The 13,981-nt window shown below is 40.7% G+C and overlaps 3 protein-coding genes across 6 annotated transcripts; 2 read left to right on the top strand and 1 right to left on the bottom strand.

Moving 5' to 3' along the window:
- Positions 1-258: 258 nt before the first annotated feature.
- blzf1 (basic leucine zipper nuclear factor 1) lies at positions 259-3,718 on the bottom strand. Of its 4 annotated transcripts, none has more exons than XM_077588705.1 (7): positions 3,631-3,718; positions 2,660-2,757; positions 1,949-2,391; positions 1,675-1,874; positions 1,332-1,460; positions 616-829; positions 259-531 (listed from the first exon to the last, which is right to left on the bottom strand). In XM_077588705.1, exons 2-7 carry the CDS (start codon positions 2,676-2,678, stop codon positions 349-351), a joined length of 1,188 nt encoding a protein of 395 aa, XP_077444831.1. In that variant the 5' UTR covers positions 2,679-2,757; positions 3,631-3,718; the 3' UTR covers positions 259-348. The 4 variants fall into 4 exon arrangements, with proteins under 4 accessions (XP_077444831.1, XP_077444811.1, XP_077444820.1 ...); XM_077588685.1 differs by lacking the exon at positions 3,631-3,718 and adding an exon at positions 3,283-3,526; XM_077588694.1 differs by lacking the exon at positions 3,631-3,718 and adding an exon at positions 3,048-3,111.
- ercc5 (excision repair cross-complementation group 5) lies at positions 3,192-10,514 on the top strand. Its single transcript, XM_077588657.1, has 15 exons — positions 3,192-3,534; positions 3,650-3,825; positions 4,277-4,392; positions 4,491-4,589; positions 5,437-5,494; positions 5,669-5,815; positions 5,892-6,087; positions 6,592-7,392; positions 7,460-7,698; positions 8,116-8,235; positions 8,375-8,588; positions 9,028-9,172; positions 9,441-9,643; positions 9,721-9,803; positions 9,896-10,514. Exons 1-15 carry the CDS (start codon positions 3,447-3,449, stop codon positions 10,397-10,399), a joined length of 3,189 nt encoding a protein of 1,062 aa, XP_077444783.1. The 5' UTR covers positions 3,192-3,446; the 3' UTR covers positions 10,400-10,514.
- Positions 10,515-11,546: 1,032 nt separating this feature from the next.
- LOC144068526 (protein-lysine methyltransferase METTL21E-like) lies at positions 11,547-13,893 on the top strand. The gene is made up of 5 exons (XM_077593118.1): positions 11,547-11,649; positions 12,554-12,714; positions 12,780-12,897; positions 12,987-13,084; positions 13,207-13,893. The coding sequence occupies exons 1-5, from the start codon at positions 11,574-11,576 to the stop codon at positions 13,546-13,548; spliced, it is 795 nt and encodes a 264-aa protein (XP_077449244.1). The 5' UTR covers positions 11,547-11,573; the 3' UTR covers positions 13,549-13,893.
- Positions 13,894-13,981: the final 88 nt, after the last annotated feature.

Here is a 13,981-nt window from a genome sequence, read left to right as displayed (position 1 = left end):
AATTTGAAGCACATACATTGGGGACATTGTTTTTTTCACCCAAAGATCAAATCAAATTTAAAAAATAAAAGCACCAATTTTTACAAAAAAAAACACGACGAGAGAAGTATACTCATCATTTTCTCCTCCTACAGCACTTAACATCCAGTAGAAAATGTACCAATGTGATTAAAACAAAGTATATTAACACAGAGCTTGGATAGAATAAGTGGGCTTGGTTATTTAAATAATTTGCTAAAAACATAAAGATAAGATCATTTGGGGGAAGAAAAAAAAGAAAAACGATGTAGCAGGCCATTGTTAAATACTGTATGGTCTTTTTGTACACATGGAGGTGATGACGCTGGTCTAAAGCACGATAATGTCTCCAGAGCAGCGTTCACAGCAGTTGAAAGTGATGTTCTCGTAGCGAGTGTACGGGTGGAACCGGCCAATGCTCTTATTGCTCAGAAAGTTGGAGGGCGATGAGTCTATAAGTGGAGATTCTGCCTTGCTTTCCGTACAGGAGATTGGATCTAAAATTTTCAATACCTACAACAGATAAACAAGATAAAGGGTTTCACGAATCCCACTTTAAAGTGCTGGAATATTTTTGAAATTGAGATCAATCTGTACCTTCCCAGCCATCTTTTCTGCTGGTGTGTTACACAGCTGATCAGGTGTTGCACTGCTGCCTTTGACCACAATGCTACCTAACAGGTGAGAATTGATGGCATCTGCTAGTTTGTGATTGGCCGCCGCCAACTCTCCTGTGCTGAGCGGCTGTGCGCTGGGATAGTATGTCTGCTGTCTACCCCACTGAAGGGACACTAGGAGCTGCTCCAGAGATCTGATGATGAGTAAAACGGGAAGAGTTGGTACTCAGAATCGAATGCCTACAAATGCAATTTCATCACTACCCCGAATGCGCTTTACAAGCTGAAGTCTGCACATGACCGGCAAATTCCTAATTCCTGCCTAACTTCCAACTTTTCATTCACAATTAATTAGGCATTCTGCATTAATCTACTGCATTTAACATTTGTCATTTATCCTTTAGCATTTAATATACAAGGGGCATTGTGCATCAATCTACTATCCTTTACCATTGTAATTATTGTTTCATTGTTTACTCATGGGTTTGATAAATGGTGACTATTTGTCTTGAGTACTTCACTGGAGCAGTGCAATGCACTTTTGATCCAAAAAAAGGCACACTGTCAATTTTTGAAGGAAAGGGGGATTTTAAGTGCGCCCTACAGTCCAAAAATACAGTAGTATATAGCTTCAAGTATTATTAATGAGATAATGATGAGTGATGAAGCCCCTCAATGAGTGTGTATATTTATTACCTGTGAGTGAGCACCATTTCGCTCGAGAACTCTTCTCTTTCCAACAACAGGTCCTGAATGGCTACTTGTGCTTCTCTGGTCTGACGCTGTAAAGCTGTTCTGGCATTAGTCAGCTCCTCTGTCATCACTCTGTAAGTGGACCAATAGAAAACATGAGGTGGGAAGGGGTCACTCAACAAACCTGAATAAATAGACACTAAATTGCCGTCTTCTGTGTTCTGTTTTACCGAAATGGGATAAAATAATTTGACAATCTGTGATTTTGTCAGATGTATTCAGTCCAATGCCATGCATTAGCAACACCATCCAAATTGCAAACCGGCAGCTGATGTCTGTTTCCTACCTGCTGGCCAGGAACTTGCTCCTCCAAACATCACACTGTATACTCATACGCTCCAATTGCTCTGCCGTATGTGACAAACTCTTGGCCAAAGCCTCGTTCTCCAAACACAGATGATTCTTCTCACGTGCAAGACGCTCAAATTGGTACTGAAGATCATCACCCATGGACGCCACCAGCAGTTTCTTGAGCTCACGGTTCACCTATGTCATATCAAACTCCAACTTAAACTCAAAGTAATACTAGTACTACGTAGTACACTTCATTTGGCTCTTGCCTCTGTCTGCACACGCAGTTGATTGGAAAGACCCTCCTTGTCTTGTAGCAGCCTGCGTTCCGAGTTCTGAAGCTTCTCTAGCTGTCCTCTCCAGTCGTCCACCGATGGCTGCGGGGACGAACTTCGCTCTTCCGCCAGTTGTCCAGAGTCTCCCTTCGTCTCAACTACACGGCTGTTTCTGCTTATGGCAGCTCGAGGAATGATGATTCTTACGGCCTCGACCTCCATGCAGGCCTCCCTGTTTACTTTGCCCAGGTGGAGCACACCAAGAGGTTGTGGGGCAATAGTGGGAGGTGGATTGGAAGACTTGGGGCTGCGTTGGGGGCTTGCTGCTTTGAGGGGAGTGAATGGCAGACCCGTATCTGAGCTGAGTTCTAAGGTAGACAGCGTTTTCTCAGTTTCCATGCCATCGCCAGCAACTCTTACTGGGACGCGTGCAGAACCTGGAACACAGGACAACTCTCAAATGTGCTCATGCCCATCATATGACGAAATCTAAAGGAAGCAATTAGTAATATCTGTTAAATGTGCAGAAATTAAGACTACTTAACGACAAATACTAAGACTGTCACAGTGCTGTTTTTAATAGTGAGATGAATGCAGCCTGGCTGTTGGGTGACGATTAGTTTTGGCCACGGAACAAACACGTTTTATTCAACAAAATGATTCATTTACAGTAAAATATTCTCAGGTTGAGTGGACGATACATACCCCTCACAGCAGCAGTCATGATGGTGGTCGTTCCTTTAAACTGGTGGCGAAATAATGTAAATCCACTGGATTCCAAATATTACTCTTTGGGTAGACGTCTAATGAAACAAAAATAAAACAAGATCTAACTAAAGACACACTAGTTATTCCGCAAACGTGGTTGCACCTCCAATAAAGCAATCGATAGTCACGTTTAACTAACTATAGAGATGGAAATAAAGTAATCAGATGGCGAATGATATCTCCCTACATGGCTAACTTTATGGCTAGACAATTGTTGCAATTACGCAAGGTAAAACGCCTCCATAACGGCAATGATTTATAAGAATTTGACAATTTAACATCAATTATATCTAATGTGTTCAGGTAATCTATATAGGATACATACAACTTGTCAAATGACAATGGTTGTGTAGTTCAAAGTTATTTATTATGGTACCGGATATTGTTGGCATAAGGCAAGTCGACGGAAAAAAATCTCACAGGCAAGTCATTACCTATCATTTTTAGATTTTATTTACAATTTTACGGTATCACACATTTAAACCAAAACATTATATAGATTAATCGTCTTTTTAAAATATGTATTACGAGACGATTTGAATATATTTGTTAGGTCTTACCTTGCATGTAAAAAACAGGGATAAAATAAAACCGGAAATAACTATGCGGAACCCTCTTGACAGTCTTTGTTTTCCTTCCGAACAAAGTTGTGGTTACCCAAAATAACATGAAATTTTGTCTTCTTATTTTTGTCTAATCTGACCGTCTTGTTTTAAATTTAATCATGGGAGTGCACGGACTTTGGCGGCTGTTGGAAAGCACAGGAAAACCCATTAATCCGGAAACGTTGGAGGGTAAAATTCTTGCTGTTGGTATCCAAACTCCAGAGATATGATCCATTGATTATATCGCATCAATTCACCGTCCTCTTTGTTGTCGTGATCAATTCTAGTCTCTCAAACACGAACCTTAACCGAGTACCAACAGATATCAGTATATGGCTGAATCAGGCCGTGAAGGGGGTCCGAGACCGTGAAGGCAACAGTGTGCAGAACGCCCATCTTCTCACTCTCTTCCACCGCATCTGCAAGCTCCTCTTTTTCCGAATCCGACCAGTGTTCGTCTTTGATGGCGATGCTCCTCTGTTGAAGAAACAAACACTAGTAAACACACAATTTGGATTTTTTTTTTCATTTTCTGAACCGCTTAATCCTCACTAGGGTCGCGGGGGGTGCTGGAGCCTATCCCAGCTGCCTTCGGGCACGAGGCAAGGGACACCCTGAATTGGTTGCCAGCCAATCGCAGGTCACAAGGAGACAAACAACCATTCACACTCACACTAGGGGCACTTTAGAGTGTCCAATCAGCCTACCATGCATGTATTTGGAATGTGGGAGGAAACCGGAGTACCCAGCTAAAACCCACCCAGGCCCGGGGAGAACATGCAAACTCCACACAGGTGGACCGACCTGGATTTGAACCCAGGACACCCACTGTGAGGCAGACACGCTAACCACTCATCCGCCGGGCCGCCCTCACAATTTGGATTACTATTTCCTGATAAACGTGATTGCATCGAGATTATTTTTGAAATTTGGATTTTTTTCCCCATAGGCTCTGAGGAGGCAGAGGAAGGAAGAGTTGACCCAAGAGTCCAAAAAGACAAATGAGAAGCTACTCAGGACGTTTCTGAAGAGACAAGCTATCAAAGCTGTGCTTGGAGACGACAGGTGAGGACAGTGGATAGGTCTTGCTACATCATATTTTATTGTGTCAAGATTTAACATTTGACGTAATAAATGAAACTTTTTTTGTGTCTCTTCTTCAGTAAGGATCCTCTTCCCAGCCTGTCAAGCGTAAAGAGAAATGAGGTGGATGACCTATATGTTCTGCCTGCCCTGCCACAAGCAGATGAACAGAGAAGCAGGTCAGAGTTTCAGAATATTGTTCTGTTCATTGGTTTGAACAATTTGTCATTGCCTAAAATATCCACTTGTAACATGGTAATACTTCCATTTTCTTATGATATTCTCTGAATGGTATTAAGTTGAAGTAGTACTCAAAGAGATGAGTCCAATTTTATTTGATCAGTCGTTCAGCAGAAGATTCTCAAAGGCCTTCTCTTGACTAATATCAACAACATCCCCTTGTTTTTTACACTAACAACCGGGCTAGGGAAATTCTGAAAATCTATTTGGGGTTGGGAAAAAAAGAAGAATCCTCTAAAAGGCATTAGAAATGGCAGAATCCAGCTTCCGGGATGACCAGACTGAACACGTTTCAAACTTCCAAAAAGCCATTAATAATACTACAACGTCGGTTGATAAAATAATATTCATGGTTTCTTTGCGTGTTAAATACTGACATTAAACCAATGATTTAATTACCGTATTTTCCGCACTCTTAGGCGCAACAAAAGTTTTATAATCCAATGCACTTTATATGTGGAACAATATTGGTAAATCATTGTATGAAATTCTCTTTAGCACAGCTCCAGGTAAATTATGTAAATACAACTCCTAACTACTAGTACTACTATTACTACTACTACAGCTCTATCTAGTGGATGAATAACACAATCCCGTACTACTGCTACTACCACCACCACTACTACTACCACCGCGTTTTATAATCCAGTGTTTCTTATATATGAAACAAATCTTAAAACAGGCCTTTCATTGAAAGTGCATCTTATATTGCAGAAAATACGGTACCGACAACATTTGAACTTTTTTAAAGTTTTTTTCTAACCTGATTTTTCTTATTTGTCACAGCTCAGATGAGCAGGAGGAAGAGAGCGAGTCTGAGGATGTGGTTGGTGAAATATATGGGGTAACGATTTTTTAATTGTCTATACTTGGGCTTTTGTTGTTGCCATTGTCTGTGTTTGTGTTCAGAATACTTTCACCATTGAGATGAACACTCAGCCTCAACTTAATAAGGTTGAGTTTGTATTTTAATAGCACTCCATACATATAGTTGAGTAATATTTACTGCATCCTTCAGGGGTCTGAACATTTTGATGACCCCAACTCTGTGGACATCAACTCAGAAGAATTTGCATGTCTTCCCCTGGAAACGAAGCATGAAATCCTCAAAGACATGAAGGAATTTGCCAAAAGGCGTCGGACCCTTTACCACAAACCTCCAGAGGTACGACCTGAGTCATATTCTACACATCTTCACAAATAGGAAGGCATACACACATTTGAACCTAATTCCCTCGAAGGTCTCTACAGACTTCTCCCAGTACCAGTTATCTGGCTTGCTGCACAGAAACAAGCTAAATCAACGTCTCGTGGGGGTGGAAAAAGAGATGAATCAGCGCAGTGCACCGCCGCTCTACAAAGAGGAGCAGCAGACTCATGATGTTGAGTCCCGTCGACTTGTTTCGGAAGACAATTCTCACTACATCCTCATTAAAGGCAAGTCCATTGATCATTTTTGGTATTTTTACGTTAAATAAGTAATACAAAAACCTAATTTACAGACCAGCATTTTTTGTTGTTTGTCGTGGAACATTGCAATAATAATATTGCATTACAATTCAGTCAAATCCAACAGTTAACCATGTCAGGGACAGTGAGCAGCTATTCGAAAGTTGACATTTAAGGCCTTTAACCTTTTCACAGAACAAGTAACTATTTTTGGTAATTTGGGAAAAAAAAGTTCCTTTGTCCCTCCCAGTCAAAATGGATTGGACGTCCACGCCTGTCAATGGCAGCCAATGAGCTCGATGAGTTCCCTATATACAAAAACAAAAAAAAACAAATTTATGCATGAAAGGGTTATTTGCTGAATTCTAAGATAATTCTCAAATATAGATGGTTCTGGTACTTGTATTAGATTTGAGGAAGGAAAAAAAGGAAGTTATTATTCATATACAAATGTATCTGGTTCAAACTGTGATTTGTTTTTCTGCAATACAGGCTCTACCAAAAGTAAGAATCCCTCAGATAGGGAACCTGCCCCTGCACCCTGGACTGGGAACGCCCTATCAGGCTTTATAAAACGAGCAGTGGCTAAACCGGAGCCCTTGTGGTGTCTTGTCCCTGAGGAAGAAGATAAAAAGCAAGTTTCCTTTTCAGGGGACTGTAAAGTGTCGGAGGTCATTTCGCCCCCTTCGCCTCGCACGCTGAAGGCTATCCAGGCTGCCATGAGCGACAGCTCAGAAGAGAAGCGAGAAGACGAGGATGGTAGCATTTCTCCAAGAACTCTGCTCGCCATCCAACAAGCATTGGATGAGGACGGCGATGGAGTGAAGCAAAACACTTTAAACAGCAGCTCTGCCACAAAGTTACAAATAGACATCAGTAGTTCGGAGGAGCATGAGACAGAACCTAATGCTGTTAAAGATTTTGTTATAGAAAAGTGTAGTTTGAAGGAGAACACCATCGTAAAAAGTATACCCGATGACTTGTTAGATGTCGGTTCTGATTATATGGAGGAAATAATTGGACAAAGGAATAAAGCTGTTCACTTTGTAGGAGCTATTCATGAAGCGAAGGGTGGGTCTGATAGGCAAAATATGGGGGAAGAGATGAGTCAAGTGGACAAGGACATGAAACCTGACAATATAGGTGACTCAGATCCAGGACTCATGTTTGAGAAGGAGCCTCACACACGTGATGCTACTGAAAATGGATCTGAGCATCTTAGGGAGGCTCAAAGTCGCATTGAGTTGCCCGAGTGGGGAAATAATCAATCCACTATTGACAGTGAATCAGAAGGTAACCGGACAGATGCATTCAAAACTATGAGAAAACTTAAACTAATTAAAAAAACATGTTTCTCCAGAGAGCTTTGAGGAAGTATCAGAGGAAGAACTTGAAGAGGATACAGAGAAGGCCCATGACGTTGGGAATGTGCAAACAGAAAATCAGTCCAGTGCTGCACACGTTCAAAACCAGAGCCCGACGTCAAATGAGGAGAATGACAATGAAACACTGCCTGGTGAGGAAGAGGAATTGGAGGAAGAAAAAGAGAATGCATCCTCCTCAGCTCCTGCAGTCAATGAATGGGAAGATTTTGATGCAGTACGTACGCGGTGTCGGTTATTTTTCAAGATCCATCCAAAATCAACTGGAACCACTGTGAAAATTGAAAGCCATTCAAATTCAACAGTTGAAGATCTTTTCAGCATTTTTGACCTAGTACGGAATAGAAACATAGTTGCTCCATTCTCCACAAATATTTTGAGGCATTTCTATTTGGATCGCACTTAAATGTGGGTTTCTAAGAATAGTTATCTCAATTTGAAACAAAAATGGTCTTTCATGAACTCTGATCAAGCTAAGACATTTTTTTGCAAAACATACAGTATCTAAAAAAATTTTTTAACTGGACTATTCTCTGAAGAATCACCGACAAAGATGTATTCTTTTTTTCTGAAAGATTTGTCTTCCAACGCTGAAAACTAATTTAGCGCATACTGTATGTTTGTTGTGGGGTAGGAGGAGCTGCAGTCTCTCGAGAGCTCTTTACAGGTGGAGCAGAGCAACCTGAAAGAGCAGCAACAGCAACAGGAGAGGATGGCCAACACAGTCACAGGGCAGATGTATCTGGAGAGTCAGGTCAGTCAAAACAGCTATTCAAACAAAAATTTTAAAAAGGTGAAATTTAAACTGCTTGTGTGACTCTGGTAATATGCTGTTTGATGTTTTTTTTTAAATGAACCTAAAACCAATTTGTTGATTGTTCTGGTGATTCCAGGAGCTCCTACGGTTGTTCGGTATTCCGTTCCTGGTGGCACCGATGGAGGCGGAGGCACAATGTGCCGCACTCGACAGAACCGACCACACCAATGGCACCATCACTGATGATTCAGATGTTTGGCTGTTTGGAGGACGACATGTCTACAAGAATTTCTTCAGCCAGAATAAATATGTGGAGCACTACCAGTACTGTGATCTGCAAAACCAACTGGGTAAGTGACCTTCACCCTGTTTCATAACAGAGAAAACTTTTTTTTTTGCTTCATTTCAGAGTTACTACACATCAAGTAGGGGTGTCCCAATCACATAGTTGTGAGATCTAGTCACCTGATTTTGAGAATCTGCCAAAACCACTCATCAACCTACAGTTGCACCGATGAAAGAACCCTATCAGTTTCAACCATATAAACGACATCCTCAGTTCTCTTTTTGCCACTCTAAATCTTATAATCCTGATTGACACAGGCATGTATAGATTGAGAGGTTTCAAAACCATGTTGACAAGTGCAATGAGGCATGCAAGTGTTAATCTGATATGTTTTTATGACTCGTATATCACTGACAGGTGTTAATGTTGCCTAGATATTATGTACTATATACCCCACGCCTTACTTCTCAGTCTTGTACCCTGTCTATGTCTGGATTTCACAGGTTTGGACAGAAACAAACTGATCAACCTGGCTTACCTGCTAGGAAGCGACTATACCGAGGGCGTGCCTGGGGTTGGACATGTGACTGGCATGGAAATCTTGAATGAATTCCCTGGGAATGGGATGGAGTCACTGACACAGCTCAGGTGTGTTTCAGATTTCACTTTTACAAGTATCACACTTGATATGCTGTTAAACAGGAAGCAATGGACAAACGTATTGGTGTTTCTGACCATTGCTGTTCACGGAAAATTAATTACATTTAATTCAAGTTTAAAGACTTTCCAGGTATGTGTGTTTATCCTACGCTGCCAGGTTGAAGGGTTTGGGCTCCCTTCAATCCAAGAAGAAGAAACACAAATGATTTCATTTTCTTTTTCCGTTACTAAGACAATTGTTATATTGTCTTTTTAGTGAGTGGTGGACAGACGCTCAAGAGAAAAAGCGTTTGACTGACAATCCTCGGGACACAAAAGTGAAAAAAAAGATGAGGAAGCTCCAACTTCCACCTGGATTCCCAAACCCTGCAGTGGCTCAGGCTTATCTTCAGCCTGCGGTTGACCAGTCGGAGAGTTCCTTCAGCTGGGGACACCCTCAATTGGACACGATCAAAGAATATCCTTACATTTAACCGAATGAATGTGCAAGACGTGTCTCTCAAAATTATTATTTTTTCTTTACTAACCCTTCACATTTTGTCAAAGTCGCTTCGGATGGACCATTAAAAAAACCACAGAGACCCTTCAGCCTGTGATTAAACAACTTAATACACAACAGGTAACTTTCAGCTGATTGTAATGTTTTGTAGCTCCGTTATGCTTTCTGATTACATTTAAAAAGTGACAAAAATTCTACTGTATTTGTTGTAGACTCAGTTGCGGATTGACACGTTCTTCCGCGTGGAGCAACAGGAAAGGCAGATGATCCAAAGTCAGCGACTCCGTCGTGCTGTCACCTGCATGAAAAGAAAGGAGAACGGAAACGTCGACATGGATTCTGATGAGGAAGTTATCAGCCCATCCAAGAAAGGAAAAACAATTGAAAAGGGCCAGAAGAAAGCTAAAAGTGGAAAAGTAGAAAAAACCCTATCTTTGTCCCAAGGCGGATTTTTAGGTTCAGGGGGAATTGACGAAAATTTGAATACATCTCGGAATGACATGAATTCCTCTAGCCAGGAGTCACACATGGCAAAGGCTACAAAGACTGTGTCACCACAGCACACGACCAGAGAGGGCAGCAGCAGCTCCGATGAAGACAGCGAAGACGACTATGGTAAGGTTGCTATGGTAACTGCACAACCTGTGTTCAGAGGAAGCACGAGAGGTCGCAGTAATAAAAGCAGGAGAGGAAGAGGGCGAGGGAAAAAAAACTGAGAATGAATTTTGAAGAGGAAATGTTTTTGTAATTTGATGAATGGTTTAAAACATTGGGCACTTTTAAGAATGTAAACATGACTTGGTATATTGCATTAAAAATAGAATGAATATGCCCAAAAAGAATGTGAACTCTTTTTTTGAGTGCCTTGAATGAGTTCAACTTTTAAGTTTTACTTGGGGTCATAACAAGTGCTTTGATTTCATTTGTTCATTCATCTTCCATACCGAACATCATCGCAAGGGTTGTGGGAATTGCTGGAGCCTGTCCCAGTGGACTTCAGGCGGAAGGCAGACTACACCCTAGACTGGTCGCCAGTCTGTCTTATGGGACACAGAGAGACAGACAACCACTCACGCTCACAAACACACTGCCACTGAGTGTGAATCGAACCTAGGATGCCCGTACCAAAGTCTGGCGCAAGAACCACTGCTAGTTTTTATTTACATTGTATTCATTTATAAATATATTTATATTTAAAACAATATATAAAAATCACAACATTGACTAATGATAAAAAAATGATAACTTTGTTTAGGATTAAGTTCATGATTAACTTTTGAGTAGCTGTCAATTGCAGTAACCACTGACCCTGAAAGGGTTAAAACAAACTAAAAAAAATGTTTATGGTCCAATGTAAGTTTGTTGTCATATTATCAACAAACCACTATAGAAAGAAGAATATTTTAACTGTTGTTTTCCATTAAACAAAACAATACTTTAGTATAACCAGTCTGATGGTGGTGGCGTTACCACGTGGGTGTGTCTCATGCATAGTTAGTGTGTGGTTATCTTGCAGTTCAGTTCAGATAAAATAATTGGCCTCACAAAAAAACTTTCTGCATGACACAGCTTTTAGCAAAGATTGATCGTTTTCTATATTTAGAAACTTTTACACCCAGTGGCCCTATTTAATGCAGCTCAGTTGCCAGAGCAAGAAGCTCAGTTGTAAACTGGGCACCTGTCGCTGCCAGTCACTGAACTGAAAATGGCCATGTGGCACTGTCGAATAAGTAGTTGGGAACTGTCGAATTTGGCGGCATGGGTGTGTGTAACGTAAACCCTGGTGATCTCTAATGACTGGCTAGAGATTTGGTCTTGGGTTGACCTAATCCTAAAGGATTGAAGCGTGGCCAGAAACCAAAACCAGCTTTTGGATTTTGCACTATTTTCATGTCTGATATAACGTCCACTCATTTGAACATGGAGCCTGTGGAGTCTGAGGGGAGCGCCAAGACTAGAGAGGAAGGTGAGAAACTTTTCTAAACCTGTTTACTAATCCCAGCAGAATTTTTAGAGTGCCCTGTGTGGTTACTTTTGCAGGACGGTCTCATAAACTTTACATCCAGCTTTACACGTTAGCTGCAAACATCACAACATTAAGAAGATGGAGTCAAGTCTTGGTTGCATTTTTGAAGATTATCACAATGTTACACAAGCATAAAATGGCCATCATCCACTGTTTTCCTTGTTAAGTAATCTAGCATCTTTATTTATACACAAAGGTCCCATGTTTATCCTTACACTGTTCTTTCTATCTCACCAGTGTTGTGTCGCACATATAAACGATCTGCACACAAAATGATCACAATTTTTGTCTAGTATCTATATTATCTTGAAGCTAATGTTCTCTTGAATTAAAGTCTGCTAACCTGAAATAAGGAAAGTTCTAATTTTGGGATTGTGTGTTCTGTGCATGATGAACTCTAAAATATTATTTACAGCAGTGTCACTGACTTGGGTATACTACGAGGGCAAATACTTTAGTGTGTTGACATGAAATTTCTTGTTAATCGCTGCCTTTGATGCTCTTCCAATGTGGTTGGCCACCTCCATTTATCAAGGAGCCCTCCCAAATTAGCCTTGAGGAGGCTTTGAATGTGCTCACAACTCTTGAGGTTCATAGAAGCTGTTGATGGTGGATTTTTTTTTTTGCTGGCAAATCTAGGTTTAATTACATTGTAGACCTTAAAAATCAGTGACTCATTTCTCATGTAGCAGTAACGTCAGATTACGGTTTAACATACAAATCCGTTTTTATACAAAATAAATGTGGAGAAAAAAAATATGAAGTCAACTAACATGCACATGAAAGATGTTTATAATTATAATCATATTTTAATGTACTGCTGATGTTTGTTGTTTTCCCTAAGCGGCATCTGCTGCCAATGAAGAACTCGCAAAAGCCATCCTGGCACGCCAGTACCACCCTTCTGTCATTGGCCCAGAATCGTGGGAAGGTTACATCTTCTCCGACCTGGAGATCCGAATTAAAGAATCAACAGACCTCTATGGAGCTGTACTCTGGCCCTCGGTATATAAGCAGAACTGATCATAAATGCTGATTTCAAACAATTTAGTACCACTCTCACCATTTAGGCCATGGTGTTGTGTCACTTTTTGGAGACCAACCGTGACAAGTATAACCTAACAGACAAGAACGTGATTGAATTGGGTGCAGGAACTGGACTCGCATCAATCGTTTCAAGTCTTTTAGGTAATACAACACAACTTTGCTCAATTTCGACCGAGCGTTTGTCATTTTTACATGTATGTAGTTCATCAGTCTTTTTCTTATGTCTTAAGGTGCCAAGGTTACTTCTACTGACCTACGAGATGTGCTAGGGAACCTCCAGTACAATGTTACCTGCAACACAAAAGGACGATGTAAATACACCCCTGTGGTAGGTGTGTTATAATAACTTTGGAAAGGCTAAGAGAATAGAACTAAGATTTTCACCAGTTATTTTAATACAACTTGCCTCAAATGCACTTAAAACCCACTTTGTTTGCCTACCATGGGCAGGTTACAGAGCTGGTCTGGGGCGCAGAGGTGGAACAGAAGTTCCCACAAAGCACGCACTATTTCGACTACATCCTGGCTGCAGACGTGGTGTACTCCCACCCCTACCTAGACCAGCTCTTGGAGACCTTCAGCCACCTCTGCCAGGGAAATACACAGATTCTGTGGGCCATGCGTTTTCGCCTCGACCCAGAAAACAGCTTTGTGGGTCGTTTCGGTGAGCGCTTCCACCTGGAGGAATTGTATGACCTTCCGAGTCTTAGCATCAAACTGTACCGAGCCTGGAAGAGAAAGAAGAGGACGACAGATCAAGAAGAAGCTCCTGTTGAAAACTTTACTGACTAGAAGTTTTTATAATGAGTCTTTCTGAGCTTGTTTACCCTTTTATATACCTCATGCTATAGAATGATTGGGATAATCATTGCTGGCAGTGCATTGGCAGTAGGTTGCATATTCCTTTTTTTTGGACACTTTTTAAAGAATATTGTGTTTTTTAAGATAAATGTCGTGTCTAAATTGTAATAAAATTAAAATATGCCCACAAAATTTACAAAGCACCCAATTTAGATTAAAAAAAAGAGTCTACTGTATCATGAATGTCCTCATAATACTCTAAAATAATACTAAATGCAGCAGGAGAAGAGACATTTACCTTATTTTTGTTATTGTTTTGAATCTTTTCACTATGTACTTGCCAAATGTACCCTTTATTAGTTTGATTTGCACTAGTAGTAGTACTGTATGAATACTAGTCTATACTATAGCAAATTTTATGCCA

The sequence above is a fragment of the Stigmatopora argus genome, chromosome 2 (assembly GCF_051989625.1).
Source record: "Stigmatopora argus isolate UIUO_Sarg chromosome 2, RoL_Sarg_1.0, whole genome shotgun sequence".
NCBI lineage: Eukaryota > Metazoa > Chordata > Actinopteri > Syngnathiformes > Syngnathidae > Stigmatopora > Stigmatopora argus.
Note: the sequence above shows the minus strand (reverse complement) of the source record. Positions and strands in the feature narration are given on the sequence as shown.

What these genes read in the sequence shown, in the direction of transcription:
- blzf1 (XM_077588705.1), bottom strand. An exon ending in AACTGCGTGTGCAGACAGAG is followed by an intron (nt 1,875 to 1,948) that starts GCAAGAGCCAAA and finishes GATATGACATAG; the next exon opens with GTGAACCGTGAGCTCAAGAA. An exon ending in AGCAAGTTCCTGGCCAGCAG is followed by an intron (nt 1,461 to 1,674) that starts GTAGGAAACAGA and finishes GTCCACTTACAG; the next exon opens with AGTGATGACAGAGGAGCTGA.
- ercc5 (XM_077588657.1), top strand. Translation starts at nt 3,447, where the DNA reads ATGGGAGTGCACGGACTTTGGCGGCTGTTGGAAAGCACAGGAAAACCC. An exon ending in TTTACCACAAACCTCCAGAG is followed by an intron (nt 5,816 to 5,891) that starts GTACGACCTGAG and finishes ATTCCCTCGAAG; the next exon opens with GTCTCTACAGACTTCTCCCA. An exon ending in ATTGGACACGATCAAAGAAT is followed by an intron (nt 9,644 to 9,720) that starts ATCCTTACATTT and finishes AACCCTTCACAT; the next exon opens with TTTGTCAAAGTCGCTTCGGA.
- LOC144068526 (XM_077593118.1), top strand. Translation starts at nt 11,574, where the DNA reads ATGTCTGATATAACGTCCACTCATTTGAACATGGAGCCTGTGGAGTCT. An exon ending in CGCCAAGACTAGAGAGGAAG is followed by an intron (nt 11,650 to 12,553) that starts GTGAGAAACTTT and finishes GTTTTCCCTAAG; the next exon opens with CGGCATCTGCTGCCAATGAA. An exon ending in GATGTAAATACACCCCTGTG is followed by an intron (nt 13,085 to 13,206) that starts GTAGGTGTGTTA and finishes TACCATGGGCAG; the next exon opens with GTTACAGAGCTGGTCTGGGG.